This window comes from Lacerta agilis, chromosome 8, assembly GCF_009819535.1.
Source record: "Lacerta agilis isolate rLacAgi1 chromosome 8, rLacAgi1.pri, whole genome shotgun sequence".
NCBI lineage: Eukaryota > Metazoa > Chordata > Lepidosauria > Squamata > Lacertidae > Lacerta > Lacerta agilis.
The window spans coordinates 77,881,637-77,903,010 of record NC_046319.1 but is presented as its reverse complement, the minus strand read 5'-3'; the positions used below and the strand labels follow the sequence as shown (position 1 = coordinate 77,903,010).

Here is a 21,374-nt window from a genome sequence, read left to right as displayed (position 1 = left end):
TGATGGGAGTCACCCACTTAGAAGCACAGATCTGTAGAGGGTCATTTAATCCCACCCCCTCCAGTGCAGGAATCTTCTGCCCAACGTGGGACTCGAACCCGCAACCCCGAGACTAAGAGTCTCATGCTCCACCGACTGAACCAGGACCCCTCATTCCGGACTTCACGGGTTGGGCGATACTGACCTTGTCGAAGTGCCTGGAATGGGCCGGCCAGTGTCCACCCTGACGCACCAGCAATACCCCGTGGCCTGGTGGCACTGCACGGCCTTATAGGTGCCGTCCCCCTCGCACTCCGGGATGAAAGTGCCCTCCTGTTGGTGCTGCCGGGCCTCATCAATAGCCTCTCGCCGCTCCTGCTCACATGACGGCGGGTACTCTGCGGGGGTGAGTGGCACAAGCAGCCACCAATCGGAACAAAGAAGACAACTTTAGCGTGTCGGCATCTACACTGTGGAACTCCCTGCCGATTGAAATCAACATGCTCCTTCACTGCACTTTTTTCGGCGTCAGTCCAAAACATTCCCCCCCCCGACAAACCGACCCAAATGCTTCAGAAGATATTTTTAATCTGTTTCAGTATTTTGACTTTTGTATTGTTTTAAAGGACAGCTGTACATTTTTCTTTATTCTATTGTTTTGTCTTATTGCATACTGCTTTGAGCTGTTTTTTGCCTTTGTTTTGTTTACCATCGAGCGGTGTCTACACTTTTATCAAATAAATAGAATAAATACGCCGACCACCCTCTGGTGGTTCCCAGCTAGAGGACTGTAGACGGACCTTGGCTCCTCCAGCGACTTTGTTGTTGCTTTTTGCCAAAGGTTTTTTTTATTACTATTTCATTTTATAATGTATATAAAACAGAGAGAACGATGGCAGCAAGAGAAGACAAAAGATGAAAAACAAAACTACAAAATACGTACACAACGAGTAGTTGTGCATGAGTTAAAATAACAAACGTCCAAGTAAAAATTATCAACTTTATCAGATCATCAAGTGCACTTCCAGATTTGTGATGAGGGTCTTCTTGAAATTAATTAAATAATAATAATAATAATAATAATAATAATAATAATAAAATTATGGTGGTGATGATGGTGATATCTTGGCCCACTCTGGGCGGCTTCCAACATATTAAAAGCACAGCAAAACATCAAACCTTAAAAACTTCCTCTATCTAATAATAATAATAATAATAATAATAATATTTATTATTTGTACCCCGCCCATCTGGCTGGATTTCCCCAGCCACTCTGGGCAGCTTCCAACAGAAATCAAATACAAAAATATCACACATTAAAAACTTCCCTAAAAAGGGCTGCCTTCATATGTCTTCTGAAAGTTGTACAGTTGTTTCTTTCCTAGACAACTGATGGGAGGGCGTTCCACCAGGTGGGTGCCACTACCGAGAAGGCCCTCTGCCTGGTTCCCTGTAACCTCACTTCTCGCAGGGAGGGAACTGCCAGAAGGCCCTCGGAGCTGGACCACAGTGTCTGGCCTAAATGATGGGGGTGGAGACGCTCCTTCAGGTATGCAGGGCCTTTGAGGCCGTTTAGGGCTTTGAAGATCAAGGTTCGGCAAACATCCCTCTCTGAAATTTGACCCATTAAAATACAGCGGCGGGATCCTGACACTCACCTGGAGCCTGCTTCACCGTGCGGCTGGGTTTGAAATCCGGAATGATGATGGGAATGAGGAACGGCAGGGAGGTGCCCTCTAGATTTGGGGGAGACAGAAACAGACACACACAAACAAACAAACAAACAAACACACACATATACAGAGGCACGGACGACAGGAGAGTAGATGTTACGGGCGGGGGGGAGGCCTCTCCCACACCACCCATCTGTTTCTCGACACCCTCCCCGTCCACTTTGCATTGCTAACAAGTTTCCCAGAAAAAAAGTGAGACACCCCACTTGCAAAAAAAGGAGAGAATGACAGCCATTTTTGTTGCCGTGATCTCAGGCAATTTTGCGGTGTGATTTCCCCCCTCCCCCAACAGAAACAGGTTTTTTGGGGGGGCTGTGACCCTCAAGCAGGACCTCAGCACAAGAGGCCTCTCCCCTCCTGAAATTTCCAACAATTGGCCTTCAGAAGCATTAGTTTGCCTCAATGCTGTTGCTCCCTCTAAATGTCACAATACACATGCCATTTCATTTTTATTTCTCTATATCACCACCCAAACGCAGGCGCAAACCTAACATTTCTACTGGTTGCCTCCAGCTTTGTTTTAAACAGGCCCGTACAACCAATACAGTGGCACCTCGGTTTACGAACTTAATCCATTCCGGAAGTCCGTCCTTAAACCAAAGCGTTCTTAAACCAAGGCGCGCTTTCCCATAGCAGCGGGGGACTCAGTTTACAAATGGAACTCACTCAACATGTTCTGCTTCCAAGGCAAAGTTCACAAACCAAAACACCTGCTTCCGGCCAGGTTTGCAGCGTTCTTAATCCAAGTTGTTCATAAACTAAGCTGTTCTTAAACCAAGGTACCACTGTACTACAGTCATACCTCGGGTTGCGAACGTGATCCGTGCGGGAGGCACGTTCGCAACCTGCAGCGACCGCAGCCTGAAGCGCCGTGTCTGCGCACTCATGTGACGCAATTTGGCGTTTCTGCGCATGTGCGAGTGCCAAAACCCGGAAGTAACCCATTCCGGTACTTCCAGGTTCGGCCTGGTCCGCAACCCGAAACGTGCATCCTGCAGCGTTCGTAACCCGAGGTATGACTGTATATTTTTAGGCTTGCATTGTTGGCGCGAAGGATTAAAAGGCGTTTGATCGAGTAGAAAGTTGCTCCCAGAGAAACACTTTAAAAAATGTTATTGCAAGTCCCTTATGAAGCCAACCTGGCGCCGTGGACTATAACTCCCATCAGCTCCAGTCCATGGTCAGGGATAATGGGAGCTGTCATTCAAAACATCTGGAGGGGGCGCCGCTTTGGCTAGCCCTGGTTTATGTTTATTGTTTTCCTTCCAAGGTCCCATCCAGACCTGACATTCATCAGCTTTAACATGGCTTTCCCCCAAGATTCCTTGGAAGTGTAGTTCACGAAACAAACTACAGATCCCAGAATTCCCCATGACCGGTAAAGCGGCAGGTGAGTGATTTAAATGCATGGTTTCAGTGTGATCCAAAACAACTGTTTAGCTTGCTTTCCCATCTACCCAAAAAGTAAACCCCCCAGGAGGGATCAATGGGTTTGGATCTCAGGTAACGGTGCGTGGGGGTGGCAGTCTGTACTGATTCATCAACTAAGGCTGCATACACACAAACACACAATGCATTTAAATCATGTTTGCCCCTGTCCAAAGAATTTTGGGAACTGTTGTTTGCCACAGATGCTGGAAATCATAACTCTACGATGGGGTAAACTATAGACAGCCAGCGTGTTGCAGTGGTTAGAGTGCCGTCCTAGGACCTGGGAGGTAAATGTAAAGGTAAAGGGACCCCTGACCATTAGGTCCAGTTGCGGACGACTCTGGGGTTGCGGCGCTCATCTCGCTTTACTGGCCGTGGGAGCCGGTGTACAGCTTCCAGGTCATGTGGCCAGCATGACTAAGCCGCTTCTGGCGAACCAGAGCAGTGCACGGAAACGCCGTTTACCTTCCCGCCGGAGTGGTACCTATTTATCTACTTGCACTTTGACGTGCTTTCGAACTGCTAGGTTGGGCAGGAGCTGGGACAGAGCAACGGGAGCTCACCCCGTCATTGCGGGGATTCGAACCGCCGACCTTCTGATCGGCAAGCCCTAGGCTCTGTGGTTTAGACCACAGCGCCACTTGTAAAGCCCTGTTGTGTACAACAGTGTTCCCCCCATGCTTTCGAACTGCTAGGTTGGCAGGAGCTGGGACAGAGCAACGGGAGCTCACCCCGTCATTGCGGGGATTCGAACCGCCGACCTTCTGATCGGCAAGCCCTAGGCTCTGTGGTTTAGACCACAGCGCCACTTGTAAAGCCCTGTTGTGTACAACAGTGTTCCCCCCATGCTTTCGAACTGCTAGGTTGGCAGGAGCTGGGACAGAGCAACGGGAGCTCACCCCGTCATTGCGGGGATTCGAACCGCCGACCTTCTGATCGGCAAGCCCTAGGCTCTGTGGTTTAACCCACAGCGCCACCCGCGTTGGAGACCTGGGTTCAAATCCCCATTCAGCCATGAAGCTTGCTGAGGGACCTTGGGCCAGTCCCTTTCTTTCAGCCTAATCTACCTCGCAGGGTTGTTGTGGGCCTTAAATGAAGGGAACCACGCCTGCCACCCTGAGCTTGGAGAAAAAGCTGGCGTGTGGATGCAATAAATAAATAGTTCCCAGGATTCTTACGGGGGGCAGGCGTGTTTTCAATGTATGGTTTTTGTGTATATGAGAGAAAGAGAGGGAGCTCTTCCCCCATTTTTGGTTCTAACTACCATAGACAAAGGTCCGTATAGTTAAAGCTATGGTCTTCCCAGTAGTAATGTACGGAAGTGAGAGCTGGACCATCAAGAAGGCTGATTGCCGAAGAATTGATGCTTTTGAATTATGGTGCTGGAGGAGACTCTTGAGAGTCCCATGGACTGCAAGAAGATCAAACCTATCCATTCTCAAAGAAATCAGCCCTGAGTGCTCACTAGAAGGACAGATCCTGAAGTTGAGGCTCCAGTACTTTGGCCACCTCATGAGAAGAGAAGAATCCCTAGAAAAGACCCTGATGCTGGGAAAGATGGAGGGCACAAGGAGAAGGGGACGGCAGAGGATGAGATGGTTGGACAGTGTTCTCGAAGCTACTAACATGAGTTTGGCTAAACTGCGAGAGGCAGTGAAGAATAGGCGTGCCTGGTGTGCTCTGGTCCATGGGGTCACGAAGAGTCGGACACGACTGAACAACAACAACAACCATAGAATCGTAGAGGAACCCCAAAACCTTGGCATTATCAGCACTGACACACCCCTAACCAATTGAGCTATTTCAGCACATCATATCACAGGCCTTTCATGTGTGGGGAACCTTTGGCCCTGCAAGGTTCACTACAACCCCCATCAGCCCCAGCAAGCCTGGCGAATGGCCAGGGTGATGGGAATTGTAGTTCGGCAACACCCGGAGGGTCAAAGGAGCCAACACATTTGTACAACCAACCAGCCAAGCAACAGGCCAAGCTGCTCACAGCTGCAGCAGGGAAGCGGGTTTTTGGGAGGTGATGGGGGGCGTTTACACGAGAGGAGGGCCACTTACCTTCCTGCTTGTGGGGGAAGGGGCTTGGCTGGGTGGGCCGGGGCTTGGCACCATCTTCTGCGTTCAGGGAGGAAAAGAGGTCGAAGGCAACTATTACAGAGGTTTTAATGTCATCTACTCTGCCCAAAGAGCGGTGGAGTTCAGAGCTAAAGGAGGGTCGGAGTCTGGGGTTATTATTAAGGTGATTACTTGGCGGAGGATTCGTGCCTTGGGAGAGGCGGAAATCCAAAAAACATGCATGGAGCTGAACCTGTTGGATTTCTGCCTGCCGAGAATGCGACAACCGGGCTTGGGGTCCTCTTCTTAGCAGTAGCGTCCCTCCAGGGTCCAACTATTTAACCCACCCCTCTCCCACGGCTGAAAATGGAACCCAGGAGTCCGGGCTCCGCCTCCTGCCCTTCTTGGGCCAGTGGGGGCAGGAGGGCAACTGTAGTCACAGAGGTGGATGTGCAGTACCCACAACTGCCTACAGAGGGAGCACCCTTCCTTAAGGACCCTAAAACCTATGTTGGAGGTTAGGGAGTAGGGAAACAGGAAACTGTTCTCTACTGAGTCAGACGATTGTCTGCTACTGACAATAGCTCTCCAGGGTTAGGGGGGGCAGGGTTCTCTCCCAGCCTTACCTGGAGATGTCAGGATTTGAACTCAGGACCCAAAGCAGACCTTCTACAGCCCTCCCTTACCCGAGCCACAGTCCACCCCATAGCTCTGTAGGGCGGGATTTTAAAACATTATCCCCTTGGGTAGAAATGGCCCGGCCAAGGTGTGGGGTGTGCAATCGGGGGGAGAGGATCGGGTGGAGGGGGGCAGCCTTACCTTTCCGAGAGGAGTTGGGATCTGGCCATGACGTCCGCACCGTGTAGGACCCTGGAGAAAGAGGGGGACAGAAATAGGCAGGGTTTAAAAAATAAAATAAAAAATAAGTCATCAGTCGGCCCTGTTTTGTGTTTCGGGTTCCCTCTGTTTTTGGGTTGCCTACCCTGTTCGTTCAGCTTAAAACAGCTGCACAGAAACTGAGTGAGTAGGAATCTGCGCCAGGAAAAGCTTCCCCTGTTGGATTTCTGCAGGAACAAGGGGGATCACTTGCACCCCCCTAGATGAAATGCAACTCCCAGATTCCCAGCTTTCATGAAGAAAACGGAGCAAGTTTCTAGCACTTGTGGAAGCTGAGATATGAGGCAAAATATACAGGCATGAATCTTCTCATGTTTTTGTTAGCAACAAGCCGGCTCCCCATTTTCAGTGATTTGTTTCCCGCTACGGACAAATCTCTGCGGACGCCCCTGCTTCCTACCTGACAAAGAAGGAGGGAGTTGTAATGGGTAACAGATTGAGGTTGAATCCTGACAAAACAGAAGTACTGTTTTGGGGGGACAGGAGGCGGGCGGGTGTGGAGGACTCCCTGGTCCTGAATGGGGCAACTGTGCCCCTGAAGGACCAGGTGCGCAGCCTGGGAGTCATTTTGGACTCACAGCTGTCCATTGAGGCGCAGGTTAATTCTGTGTCCAGGGCGGCTGTCTGCCAGCTCCATCTGGTACGCAGGCTGAGACCCTACCTGCCCGCAGACTGTCTCGCCAGAGTGGTGCATGTTCTGCTTATCTCTTGCTTGGACTACTGCAATGCGCTCTACGTGGGGCTACCTTTGAAGGTGACCTGGAAACTGCAATTAATCCAGAATGCAGCAGTTAGACCGGTGACTGGGAGCGGCCGCCAGGACCATATAACACCAGTCCTGAAAGACCTACATTGGCTCCCAGTACGTTTCCGAGCACAATTCAAAGTGTTGGTGCTGACCTTTAAAGCCCTAAATGGCCTCGGTCCTGTATACCTGAAGGAGCGTCTCCACCCCCATCGTCCAGCCCGGACACTGAGGTCCAGCACCGAGGGCCTTCTGGCGGTTCCCTCCCTGTGAGAAGTGAAGCTACAGGGAACCAGGCAGAGAGGGCCTTCTCGGTAGTGGCACCCGCCCTGTGGAATGCCCTCCCATCAGATGTCAAGAAAATAAACAACTATCTGACTTTTAGAAGACGTCTGAAGGCAGCCCTGTTTAGGGTTTTAATATTCTGTTGGGAATTAAATTATTGTTATTGTTATTGTTATTGTTATTGTTATTATTTGCAACCCAGGGTCCCCTGCACCCAGAAGTGGGGAATCGTACCTGTACAGTTTGGCGTTTCGTTGAGGACCGACGTTCCACTGATCGGTTTCCCTTCCGGTGTGGAGCACCAGCAATAGCCAGTCTGTTTATGGCACTGAACCTAGGAGGAGAAGGAAGAGGTGGGTACGTTTTTAATATAGTCCCACCATCAACAGACTTCCTGACGCAGCTTTAAATGTGCATTATATATCTATTTGTTTATTCAGTTTATATACTGCCCTTTATCTGAGGATCCCAGAGCGGTGTTCAACATTAAAAACGTAATTTACATAGCATAATAAGAATATTAAAAATGGAGATGGAGTCCATGCCAGGGGGGACGCATCTAGTATAGTGCCACTTTAAACTGTCATGGCTTCCTCCCAGAGAATCCTGGGAACGGTAGTTTGTTAAGGGTACCGAGAGCTGTGAGGAGACCCCCCACCTCCCCTCAGAGAACTACAATTCCCAGAGTTCCCTAAGTACAGGTGCTGCATGCACACCGCGCATTGAAAACACTACAATTCCACGCCAGACAATCCTAGCTTACCCCAAAGAATACTTTCATAAGTTTATGTGACCTTGTTGCTCATTTCAATATTTCCTTTATGTACTGTGGTATTTTATATACAGTGGTATCTCGGTTTACGAACTTAATCTGTTCCGGAAGTCTGTTCTTAAACCAAAGCGTTCTTAAACCAAGGCATGCTTTCCCATAGCGGCGGGGGGCTCAATTTACACTCAACAGGAAGCAAAACATGTTCTCCTTCCAAGGCAAAGTTCACAAACCAAAACACCTACTTCCGGGTTTGCAGCGTTCTTAATCCAAGTTGTTCATAAACTATGCTGTTCTTAAACCAAAGGTGCCACTGTATTGTAACTTTGCTCTTTCTTTTTTTACAGATTTAAATAACAATTTATTCATAGACAGCAAGTTTTCTGTTTAACTTTTATTTGCTGATATTTTGACAGTTGGGAGGGCGTGACATGTGAGGGGCGTGGCTTAGGGAGATTCCCGGGGACCAGATAGAGTACGCTGGGGGCCACATTTGCCCCCTACCCAGGCTTGAGATTTCCCCACACCTGTTCAAAACATTTAACGCTCATGGGGATAGCTAGGGTCTCCATATTTCAAAAAGTAAAAACCAGGACACCCCGAAATTGTTAAGTTTTTTTTTTTTAAAGGAAACCCCCAAAATTGTTGAGCGATTTAATCAATTGACTTTCTAAGATCCAGGACAAAGCACCATATATATATATATATATATATATATATATATATATATATATATATATATATTGTTCAGTTGTTCAATCGTTTCCGACTCTTCGTGACCCCATGGACCAGAGCACGCCAGGCACGCCTATCCTTCACTGCCTCCCGCAGTTTGGCCAAACTCATGCCAGTCGCTTCGAGAACACTGTCCAACCATCTCATCCTCTGTCGCCCCCTTCTCCTTGTGCCCTCTATCTTCCCCAACATCAGGGTCTTTTCCAGGGAGTCTTCTCTTCTCATGAGGTGGCCAAAGTCTTGGAGCCTCAGCTTCAGGATCTGTCCTTCTAGTGAGCACTCAGGGCTGATTTCTTTGAGAATGGATAGGTTTGATCTTCTTGCAGTCCATGGGACTCTCAAGAGTCTCCTCCAGCACCAGAATTCAAAAGCATCAATTCTTCGGTGATCAGCCTTCTTTATCGTCCAGCTCTCACTTCCGTACATTACTACTGGGAAAACCATAGCTTTAACTATACGGACCTTTGTCGGCAAGGTGATGTCTCTGCTTTTTAAGATGCTGTCTAGGTTTGTCATTGCTTTCCTCCCAAGAAGCAGAAAATTATTTTTTGCAGATAATGGGGGTCCTACCTGCAAGAAGGAGCCGTCTTCATTGCATTCCGGGACGTAGGTTGCGTGAGACTGACGCCGGGACTGCGAGAGGGCGGTTGCTCGGTCCTCCTGGCACCGAGTGAGGTTGGTATCTGCACAGTGGGCGGGAGGAAAGATGCAGCATCAGAAATGGAGCCTGCTGGAGGCATCAAGGGTGCCTCTGAGCATGTACAGAGATAACTTTTGGAAACCAGGATGGAAAACCACGGTAAGTACAACAGGAAATGGGAACAGAAGATGCAGAACTTGACGTGAACTAATGAATACATAATAAGAAAATTAGGGAATAAGAGAATTAGGGAATATTATTTTAATACATGATGGCAGTGGAGAGATTCTTGGGTGGACAAAGATGGAAAGACTTATTGCTTGATAGGGAGAAATAGCTGTTGAAGTTCGATTAGAGAAAAACTATTGCGGAAATTTATTAATAACAATGGTTATTAATTAATTATCAGCTGATTAATATATTACACCCTTTAAAATGTGTTTTTTGGGGGATATTATTTTGTTCTTTTTGTTTTAACTATTTATTTGTGTTTTTATCTTGTGTTTTTATCTTGGGAACCGCCCTGCAACCTTTCGAAAAAAAGACAGTATATCAATCTAATAAAACGATAACAATTAGAGAACTCCTGCTGGACTTTTTGTCTAAAAGGAATATGAATTGATCTAAGACTTACGAGTTGGGAGATTGCGAATATATTGCCTAACAGAAAGTAGATCAGTTGGAGGTCGTTCCTAGAGTGAATATTCCGAATAAATTCTTTTACATAACGGACATGTGGACGTCCTTTTTATTTTTCCTCTTTTCTTCTACTTTCTGGTATTTCCTTTGGTGTTTCCTTTCCGTTTTTCTCTTTCCCTTTAGATTCGTTTCTTTTATCTTATAGCACAATGAAAAATCTAATTAAAAAATAAAATAAAAAATTCCTTCCAGTAGCACCTTAGAGGAATTATTTTATTTTATTTTGACTATGGCAGACCAACACGGCTACCTACCTGTAACTAATTAAAAAAGAAAGAGAGATTCCCTCTGCCCAGTCCCCCACCACTAGGCCACGCTGCCAAACCTTCTCTACCTACAGTTGGGCTCCCGGTGGGCCGCCCCGCCGCAGCGGAAGCGAGGCAGGGCTTCGAGGGACCGCTCGCGGCACCGAGCTCTCTGGAAGGTGCACGGGGACTTGTAGAGCTTCCCGTCGGAGGCGCAAACCGGGCGCCCGCGTTCGTGAGGACACTCCAGCGGGCATGCAGATTCCCCCGGGTCGCTCTCGGAGATGATGAACTGCGAAGGAGACAAACAGGATGCAGAGCAACAACGGTTATCTCGTTTTATCTGTCTATTAAATTTCTGCACCGCCCTTCGTTCGAGGAACGCGGGGCGGTTTGCAATAGAAAAACCCCCGCAAATGGACACCATAGCATCAAATAGCAGTTCAGGCCAGATTGCTCTGTACGATGTTAACAACGAAAAACGTTCCTGTTTATCACTCAATACAGTGGTACCTCTGGTTACGTACTTAATTCGTTCCAGAGGTCTGTTCTTAACCGGAAATCGTTCTTAACCTGAAGCACCACTTTAGCTAATGGGGCCTCCCGCTGCCACCGCACCACCGCTGCCCGATTTTTGTTCTCATCCTGAAGCACAGTTCTTAATCCAAAGTACTATTTCTGGGTTAGCGGAGTCTGTGACCTGAAGCGTCTGTAACCCGAGGTACAACTGTCAGTGCTGTCAAGTATCCCGTTTTCCCTGGGAATCTCCCTTATTTCAAGCAGTTTCCCGCTGCTATCCCTTATTTTTTATATCCCTTTAATTCCCCGTTTTTTCAAAGGAAGCAGCTCCTCTCCCTCCCCCTGCTGGCCAGGGACTGGGAAGACCTCGCCTCCTTGCAGCCTCAAAGCAAGCAGGAGCCATTTCCCGCTCTTACAGGCATCGTGGCCCACGGGCAGCATTTCCAAAATACAGTAAGCCTACTGCGCGCGTTCACACCAGTGCCGCCCACTTTTGCTTCTGGCTCCGCCCACCACTGCCATGTGACTGTCCCCGGGGTAGGTGAGGCTGCTGATCCCTTATTTTCAAATCCGAAACTTGACAGCTATTACCACTGTACAGTTGAAACTCGAAAAATTAGAATATCGTGGAAATGTCCATTTATGTAAGCAATTGTTTTCATTAGCTACTGGAGTTTAATATACGAGATAGACTCATGACATGCAAAGCGAGATAGGTCAAGCTTTTATTTGTTATAATTGTGATGATTATGGCGCACAGCTAATGAAAACCCCAAAGTTGAAATTGTTAATTTGGGGTTCTCATCAGCTGTACGCCATAATCATCACAATTATAACAAACAAAAGCTTGACATATCTCGCTTTGCATGTCATGAGTCTGTCTCATATATTAGTTTCACTTTTTAAGTTGAATTACTGAAAGAAATGAACCTCTCCACGATATTCTAATTTTTCGAGTTTCACCTGTGTGTGCAAGGCAACAGACATTCTCATCGTTATCACCAGAGATTTAATCGCCAATTCGCCACTGTCTCAAGGCGAGTTACACACTAGCTGATTGAAGACAGTTAAAAGCACAAAACAATAAGAAATGCATTTAAAACCAAGACTGAAACCCTAACAAGCAGTCAAGGCCCATTTATCCAGCTGCCAAAACTTTAATGTCTTGCAACTGCTTCTGGAAACTGGAGATAGTGATAGTATCTCGAGAGGGATGCTATTCCTCAGGAAAGATGCTGTTGAAGTTATTAGTAATAAGAATTTCATTTATGAATATAAAGCAATTGCATAGATATTATTTGCAAGATTATACCAGCAATTGCGTATAAAAAGATTCAGATAAATGTAAGTCTTTAAGCAAAATGTTTTGGTTTCCGCCTTCTTCAGCTGCTTCGTCTGGTGTCTAGGACTGCCGTATGTCTGGGATTTCAAAGGCAGAATTGACTTCCAGGGGGGAATTTCCGAAAGGCGGTACCCTGTCAGGTATCTTAGAAATGTCAATCGAACAGTTCTGGGATTGGTATATAAAAAAAAAGCTCAACAATTTCAGTGGTTTCCTAAAACAAAAGTTCAGCAAAAAATTTTTTTTTGGGGGGGTGTTTCCTAAAATATAGCTCCACAACATTCAGGGTGTCCTGGTTTTTACTTTTTGAAATTTGGCAACCCTACTGGTGTCAATCAAAAGGTGATGGACGGAGGTGGCGCCTATGGAACACTGAGGAACGAATATTCCGAAGCGTCTCATTGGCTGTAGCTGAGTGATGTTGGCTAAAAAAAAAATGTCCTGAGGGATAGCTCAGTTTCGAGCCCCAAGTTGAGAAAAATATTCCGGCATTTCAGGGGGTTGGACTAGATGATCCTCGTGGTCCCTTCCAACTCGAAAATTCTATGATTAACACAAATCACAGCTGAATTAAAAGAGGCGGTTATAATTGGAACTTTTTGTGTGTGTGCAAAGGTCAGTAGAAGTCATTGCTGTTAACCTCCAAGGAGCTCAGGTAGGCTTACCTGCTACTCCCCTCCCGGATTTTATCTTCACAACAAGCTGGTGAGGTAGGCTCAGAGACGGCGATTGGCCTACGGTCACGGGTGAACTGAGATTCGAACCCGGGCTTCCCTAGTCCAACTCGCGACACGCCGTGAAGCCCTTTTGATTCAAATTGTGCCAGGTGGTTTGCCCATGTTCACCTTTGGCATTGTCACAACTCCATCTGGGGGTGGTCTCTGAGCATGTGCAGAGGGCCTTTGCCTCCCTCACTAAGTGACCCCAGAGAGTCTCCTCCACACACCTAGAAGAATTAGGGGGCTTCTTCCAAATTAAGAGGGTGGTGGCTTGAGCTGAGAGACTCGGCTGTTACCTGACGCCCTCTGCTTTGGGGTTGCTGGGAGTTGTAGTGCACAGCGCCTGGCCGGCACCAGGTAATGGCAAAGGCCGCACTAGAAGTTAGGCGCTGGGGAGGGGGCTGTGCCAAGCAACCTGCTACCTCCGTCGAGGGTCCAAGAAGGAATCTTTTGACTGCGGAAAGGGAGACGAGGCCGGGAGTGGGGGGCTGTCCACTTTTTCACTGTATACCAACACTGAAGAAAGAACTGTGTGTTTTCCTAACAGGATAGGGAGTGCTTGTTGAAAGACAGACACTGAGCTGGTTTGTGTGTGTGTGTGTCTGAGTTGTGTGCATTCTCACAACAAGGGAACCGACTCGCACGCCCCTCTCCCCTCCCCAAAGCTTCCCGTCTCTTCTTGTAATCACTCACCTGGTCCTCTCTCCTCCACGCTCCCCCCCTGCCCTGCCCTACTTTCCTTCTCTTTCCACCTCCCCTTGCTGCCATTCCACCCTGCCCCTAGGGGGTGCCCTACGAACTGTGTACCTTGGCAAGCGATAGGGCCGGCCGGTGAAAGGAGTTGGTTTAACTAATTGCCGTGCAAATAAACGCACAGGGGGAGAGCAGCCAATCAAAAGCCAGCGACGGCTCAAGACCTAATTTTTCTTTGATGTACAAGAAGACGTGGGGTTCCCCTCCCCCTCCTGACAGGAGCCCAGACCACAGGTGGGGGGGGAGTGTAGGGGGGTTACCGGCTTGGGGGGGGGAAGGGCGGGGAACTGGTGTGTGCATGTGCATAAACGCAACCACTTTGACCAGCTGTTGAAAATTTTGAATTATGGTGCTGGAGGAGACTCTTGAGAGTCCCATGGACTGCAAGAAGATCAAACCTATCCATTCTCAAAGAAATCAGCCCTGAGTGCTCACTAGAAGGACAGATCCTGAAGTTGAGGCTCCGATACTTTGGCCACCTCATGAGAAGAGAAGATTCCCTGGAAAAGGCCCTGATGTTGGGAAAGATGGAGGGCACAAGGAGAAGGGGACGACAGAGGACGAGATGGTTGGACAGGGTGGGAGTCTCCTTCTTTGGGGGTCTTTAAGCAGAGGCTTGGCAGCCATCAGTCAGGAATGCTTTGATGGTGTTTCCTGTCTGGCAGGGGGTTGGACTGGATGGCCTTTGGGGTCTCTTCCAACTCTATGATTCTATGATTCTAGGGTTCTTGAAGCAACTAGCATGAGTTTGGCCAAACTGCGGGAGGCAGTGGAAGATAGGCGTGCCTGGCGTGCTCTGGTCCATGGGGTCACGAAAAGTTGGACACAACTGAACGACTGAACAACAACAAGAAGAAAAGGAGGCCGTGAGCTTAACACTTTGCACATCCCTTGCTTCCATACATTCGTCCGGTGAAAATAGGGACATTTCTTCTTCTTCTTCTTCTTCTTCTTCTTCTTCTTCTTCTTCTTCTTCTTCCCTGGCCATCAACTCTGCCAGGTGTGTCTGATGGGAGCTGAAGCCCAACCACATCTGGAAACAGCCCCCCCCCCAATTTCTTGATAGAGCCATGTCCGTGCTTGCAAACAGCCGCACGGCGGGCAGGAACACAACAGGCGGAGTTCTTCCTGGCATGGAGACACTGAGTACAGCTTTTAAAGAATCCTGGGAGCTGCAGTTTGCTAAGGGTGCTGGGAGCTGTTAGGAGACCACCTCCCCCCTTCCCTGAACTACAGTTCCCAGAGTGGATTAACAGCCGATGCTTCTTCCCAGGGAACTCTAAGCTAAATCCTGCCTCCGACGAAGTTAAGCATCAGCAACAACCTTAGGCCTTGGGGTGGAAAACTAATACACACTCTCTCTCTCTTACTCCAGACCCAAGGGGGCAGGCGACCCCCTTTCTCCCTTCCTGGCCCCGAACAGCCATCCATTTCAGCTGTGGGTTTCTCCAGCAAAGAGAAGCTTGTTTTGGATTCCCTCGGGGCGGGGTGGGATCAGGGGGAGACCCCCTCCTCCTCCCCTGCCAAAACCACCAGCCCAGCTCCCCTGCCAAGAGATTGGGGAGCCCAGCCAAAGCAGGCCGCTTGTTTTCTCTTTTCCACACAAGCCAGCGCTGCTCAATTTTTTGATTTACGGACCCGAGGAGTGTCTCTTAGCTTGCTTGACCGTGCAGAAAAGCAATGGCCACATGAAGGCTGATACAGACGCGGCTCCCTGGCCCCGTCCTCTGTGTCCCCTCGATGCCTCAAATACCCTAGAGGAGGGAACTATATATTTATTTCTGGGTCGGAAAACACGGATCTTGCCGGTATGCCCTTATTGGGAGCTCAGCCAAGCACCTGGACGATGCTGTAAAATGGATGATAAGTGGCTTCCTATTATCACCTTCGAAACGCTGTGTTTGCTTCCAACAAATACATATGCGAGGCTTGGTGACCATATACATGAGCCATGTGCATGAGGCCATACACATGGGACGCGGGTGGCGCTGTGGTCTAAACCACTGAGCCTCTTGGGCTTGCCGATCAGAAGGTTGGCGGTTTGAATCCCCGCAATGGGCTGAGCTCCTGTTGCTCTGTCCCAGCTCCTGCCAACCTAGCAGTTCGAAAGCACACCAGCGCAAGTAGGTAAATAAATAGGTACCGCTGTGGCGGGAAGGTAAACGGCATTTCCGTGCGCTGCTCTGGTGTCGGAATACGTTTCACGGATCCGCCATGGATTCATATTTATTTGGTTATCTTATAAGTTTTTCGAGGTCTACTTTTGGTATAATTGCGCGTAAAAGCGAAAGTGAAAGCATGAATGAATAATGTGGTTCACTTATGAGATTAATCCGCCTTTATTTTGTAGATCCGGTCATGTTCAAAGTTGTTAATGAGCGTTAAACTTGCTTCCCGCCTTTTTGGAGGGCAGCAACAGTGATTTTATTGGTTAAAGTATTATTGATGATGTCACGTTTGTTCCCTAATAAAAGGCAGAGGCACCCCGCTTAGGCACGAGTTGTTCACGTTCAGTTTGGGTTTAGGCACGTTCTTCTTATGTTCTTTTAGTTGGGTTTTAGTTGAAGTCAAGTTTAGTTTAAGGGATTAGGAGCGGGCTGGACGGGTTGGATGGGTTTTTCTTTAGTTAGAGTTAGATCGCGGAAGATCATTCGGTTTTAGTTTTAGTTAGGTTTTCTTATAGGTTAGCCTAGGGTTAGGCCCGCGGAAGATATTTCGGTTTTAGTTTATTTAGTTAGCCTCGCGGAAGATTGGGCGCGCAGGGTCTTTAAGCTTAGGAGAACTTAGCTTAGGGGACGAGCCTACGCGGGTTCTGCCGAAGCCACTAAAAGATACAACCGGTGTCTGTCTTCCTTTGGGGTTAACGGGGGGAGTAAAGTAAAATTTTTAATTTTCTGTAAATTGGTCCGTCTATTCAGAGTCAGGGTACATATTTTATTTCACGAGGCAACGTTTCTTTAAAGAAGGCAATTAGGAACTCACACACCACCAGAGTCTTCAATTGGCTTACTCATCATCCTTCAGACTGTGAGGCTTGGCCGGCGACCGTGCTCAAAAGCACGCGGAACGCTGGCCGCTTTCCCCGCAACTGGTACCTCGTGCATAACCAGCCCAAGGCCGTGCACGAGGAGCTCCAGCACCCATACCCCGACACTCTGGTTTCCGTCACGGTGTTCCGTTGCACCAGAAGCAGTTTAGTCATCATGCTGGCCACATGACCTGGAAAGCTGTCTGTGGGCAAACGCCGGCTCCCCATGAGTGCCGCAACCCCATAGTTGCCTTTGACTGGACTTAACTGTCCAGGGGTCCTTTACCTTTTACATGAGCCTCACAAACTAGGCTTGCTAGCCAAATGTATTAGGCTCACTAGCTTTCCAACTGGGCCCTGCCCCTCTGCCTTTTCCATGTTCTCTGATCCAGAATAAAATATACCGTATTTTTCGCTCCGTAGGGCACACCAGACCATAGGGCGCACCTTGTTTTTAGAGGAGGAAACAAGGAAAAAAATATTTTTCTGGTTTTCCTCCTCTAAAAGCCCTGGTTTTTTTGAGGATCAGCTAAAAGTTTTGCAGCTTTTTTGCAAAGGGGGAAAAGCAAAGCTCCTTTTGCAAAGGGGGAAAAGCAAAGAGGAAAAGCCCCATTTTTATGGGGTTCAACTCACATTTCTGCAGCTTCTAAAGGAAAGGGAGCCTTTTCTACAGTTTCCAGACAGATAATCTAATCAGCCAGTCACATGTTGCTGGGGAAACAACCTCCCTCTGCAGCACATTCAACAAAGGAGGGCGGGGCTGAAAGGGAGCAGGGACTCTTATCTCTCTCCCGCTCTCTTGCTGATCAGCTGCTGAGCGGGGTCCTTTCAACACCCCCTTTTCTCTTTGTAAAATAAAAAGCATAATCCTCTTTTGGCCCCTGGGCAATTCAGCTCCAGGGACCACCATTTGCTCCCTAAGACGCACAGACATTTCCCCTTACTTTTTAGGAGGAAAAAAGTGCATCTTATGGAGCAAAAAATACGGTATCTGTTTAACGCAGGGGGAAAAACTCTGGGTGTACCAGGATGCAGTTCTTTCCTGTTCTCTTAATGGGGGGGGATCAATGGGGGGGAGACACAGAAGAACGCAGGTGCAGAAAGGGGGGGGGGAGAAGCAACATTGTCCAATGATGTCTGCCATTGTACCACAACATACCCGACTAGTGTGGATTAAATTTAGTGTGACCTGCAAGTATATTGGTCAAAAAGCCACAGTTCTGTAGCGCACAGGTAGCGTAGTGGGAAAGGAACATTAGAAAATCAGGCAGAAGCACGACCAATGTAATCAGGAAAACTAACACAATATTTCCCATGTCTGAATGTGCCCTAGATAGGCCTTTGGTCTGATCCAGCAAGGATGTTTTCATGTTCCTATGCGGTCACCAGGTCGGTGAAGAAGAGCAACCAAAGTTATTTGATCTGCTGATGCCTCCACTTTGCGTTGCTACGTTTAACGAAATTTTACCCTTCTATATCACTGTTCTTCAACCTCGGGTCCCCAGACGTGGTTGCTGGACTACAATTCTCATCATCCCCAGCCAATGGTCATGGATGATAGGAGTTGTAGTCCAACAACCACGTCTAGGGGCCCGAGGTTGAAGAAGACTGCTATTATATCGTTGGTAGCTAATCGTGGATATCTGCACCCTACCCAGCATGTTGGCAGAGTGCTGGATCATGCTCGCTGCTCAATCCAAATACTAACCGATGCATTACAATACTGAGCACCGCTGCATGTCAACAATCGAACGCTGTCAGGTGCCAACTATTTCATGTCGCGGCCAAATAAAAACGGGGATTGGATGTCAAAGATGGAAACCAAATATTCCGCAAACGTTAGAATACTAGGGGAACATCTAGTGAGTATTCACCACTGTGATTCACAGAGGATGATCTTTGCAGAGCAAATTCTTTTGCTTGGCTTGAACCCAGGTCTGCCGATCTCTCCCCCCCCCTCCCACCACCTGCCCCAAACCTAACTCTGAAACCACGATTCATGCTTGGTGTTGTTCTCTTCCTAACACCGCAGACCCTGACGTGTCTCCAGCAGGATTCTCCCGGCCCCCCATCGCATTTCTAAATCAAAGAAGTGTCTTTCCACCGTTGCTCTGCAGACATGATGTCATCCTCCGCACCCACCCCCAGGCAGATAGCTACCGTGTCCAAAAGGCGCCACGTCCCGTCCCCCCGCCTATTGCCGTTAAGTGTGGGGGACAGAGCGTCCCTCAGACACAGACTCCGCCGCTTGCAACAGCCCAAGATCCCTTCCAAAGATTGCAAATGGTGGCACCCACTGCCAAGGGTTAAGTCACTCCAGGGGGGGGGGGGACAGGGTTGCAGCTACGAGCACACTTGCCATGCTCAAGCCCGAAAAGCTGCTTGCCTTCACGTGGACAGAGCGGAACAGGATCGGTGCAAGTGGTGTAGCAGCAGCCTGGGATCCCGGAGGGGCGAAAGACTCTCGCCACTCTCTCGGGGACAGGGTCCCTATCCAGCGACGTTTGTCCAGTCCGCGTGAAAGGGGTGGTTCTGGGGAAAGATATGCTCCAAAGCTGAGCATTTAGCAGCACTGAAACTGCCAAGGTCCTTCGGTTTCCGGAGACGTTCTATGCGAGTTCTGTTAAGTGCGATGGAAAACACAGCTTGAGTCACTCCAAAAGATGTTTTCGGAGCACTCCAAACCATTTGCCCGTATGCCTATGCCGAAAACAGTAGATCCAGCCGAAAGGCAACATGTGGGGATCCTTCATCCTGACTAGTAGACATCAATAGTCCTCTCCTCCACAAATTGGTCTAATAATCCAATTTGGTGGCCTCCTGTGGCAGTGAGTTCCATAGCTCCAGGTCAATTCTGTGTCCAGGGAGGCTGTCTACCACCAGCTGCATCTGGTACGCAGGCTGAGACCCCACCTACCCACAGACTGTCTCTTCAGAGTTGTGCGTGCTCTGGTTATCGCCTGCTTGGACTACTGCAATGCACTCTACATGGGGCTCCCTTTGAAGGTGACCCAGAAACTGCAACTAATACAGAATGCAGCAGCTAGACTGGTGACTGGGAGTGGCCGCCGGGACCACATAACACCAGTCCTGAAAGACCTACATTGGCTCCCGGTACATTTCCGAACACAATTCAAAGTGTTGGTGCTGACCTTTAAAGCCCTTGTTGTTGTTGTTGTTCAGTCGTTCAGTCGTGTCCGACTCTTCGTGACCCCATGGACCAGAGCATGCCAGGCATGCCTATCCTTCACCGCCTCTTGCAGTTTGGCCAAACCCATGCCAGTCGCTTCGAGAACACTGTCCCTAAACGGCCTCAAAGGCCCAGTATACCTGAAGGAGCATCTCCACCCCCATCGCTCAGCCCGGACACTGAGGTCCAGCTCCGAGGGCCTTCTGGCGGTTCCCTCATTGCGAGAAGTGAGGTTACAGGGAACCAGGCAGAGAGGGCCTTCTTGGTAGTGGCACCCGCCCTGTGGAACGCCCTCCCATCAGATGTCAAGGAGATAAACAACTCTCTGACTTTTAGAAGACATATGAAGTTTTTAATGTTTGATGTTTTGTCGTGTTTTTAATATTCTGTTGGGAGCCACCACAAGTGGCTGGGGAATCCCAGCCAGATGGGCAGGGTATAAATAATTATTTGTTGTTGTTGGGTATAAATAATAATAATTTGTTGTGGTGGTGATGGTGGTGGTTGTTTAACTCTTCTGCATGAAGAAGGGCTTTCATTTGTCTGCCCTGACTCCTCAATTTCATTGGATGGTCCTAAATGATAGGAGAAAAGGAGAATAACCGAACCGTGATCCCAGCTCATGTGGCGGGCTGCTCCCTTCTTTCGTGAGCCATTAAGAAGAGCTTTTCAGCAAGAGGGACTCACACGACGCATTGGCTTTGCGAGAATCGCCTACCGAACGCTGACCATCAACGTGCAGACTCCATTTCACATTCCAAGCCGAGGAATCATCCCCTTCCTCCCCGCCGGAAAGGGAATGACGTTCGATCTGTAGCACACGCAAGCCTTACGACCTGGAGAAGTTCTTATTCTGTACCAAATGCCAACCCTAAGCTTTTTGCTCCAATGATTTAAAAAGAATTAAGAGTCTCCGTTGGTTCAGTTAAAGCAGTCATGGCTGCCTTCCAGCTGCTGGGGACTACAAAACCCATCAACTGGTCAGGCTGATGGGAATTGTAATCAAACGCACCAGGAAATTAGCCAGATGGTGGATCCTTTCATTGTAGATTCTTAAAGCAGAGGTTGGAGAGCCACCTGCCGGGGATGCTTTAGCTGCGACACCTGCATTGCAGGGGGCTGGACTAGATGACCCTTGGGGGTCCCTTCCACCTCTGAAATTGTATTTTTCTATGAAAGATGGACTTGGAAAAGCCCTGTTGTGTACAACTGTAGAGATTGGAGTTCTTGGTGATATCCAGAAGTCAAAAATAAAAGAAATCAAAGAACTCTGGCCAGGTGGGAGATCAGTTTTAAAGTCTTCAAACAGTTTTATCATTAAGGTATTGGAACAAATCCCAGTTGAAATAAATTCGGGACAAGGCCCTGTTTCGATAATTCTTCATCAGCTGGAATATTAAGAAATCCTACATTAGAAATAAATCTTATAATATTTATAAGTGCTTATATACATAACACCCTTTCGTGAGATCATTAGTTATACAGTTTATACCAAACTGTATATAACTTTACCCAGTATATAACTGACAAAAACAGCTTACCCAGATTTTCATGGTCAATTCTCTGGATGCCTAACTTGTTCACACTTCAATTATCGAAAC

The 21,374-nt window shown here is 48.3% G+C and overlaps 1 protein-coding gene across 3 annotated transcripts in view; it reads right to left on the bottom strand.

Moving 5' to 3' along the window:
• Positions 1-21,374, bottom strand: part of LOC117051792 (SPARC-related modular calcium-binding protein 1-like) — a 54,000-nt gene that overhangs the window by 12,531 nt on the left and 20,095 nt on the right. Inside the window, exons 2-8 of one of the 3 annotated variants that reach the window (XM_033158457.1) lie at positions 10,316-10,514; positions 9,209-9,321; positions 7,369-7,468; positions 6,027-6,077; positions 5,211-5,300; positions 1,638-1,715; positions 185-377 (exon numbers count right to left, since the gene is read on the bottom strand). In XM_033158457.1, the coding sequence (XP_033014348.1) occupies positions 185-377; positions 1,638-1,715; positions 5,211-5,300; positions 6,027-6,077; positions 7,369-7,468; positions 9,209-9,321; positions 10,316-10,514 (824 nt within the window). The remainder of the gene's footprint in view (positions 1-184; positions 378-1,637; positions 1,716-5,210; positions 5,301-6,026; positions 6,078-7,368; positions 7,469-9,208; positions 9,322-10,315; positions 10,515-21,374) is intronic. The other 2 variants (XM_033158458.1, XM_033158459.1) reach the window with 2 other exon arrangements.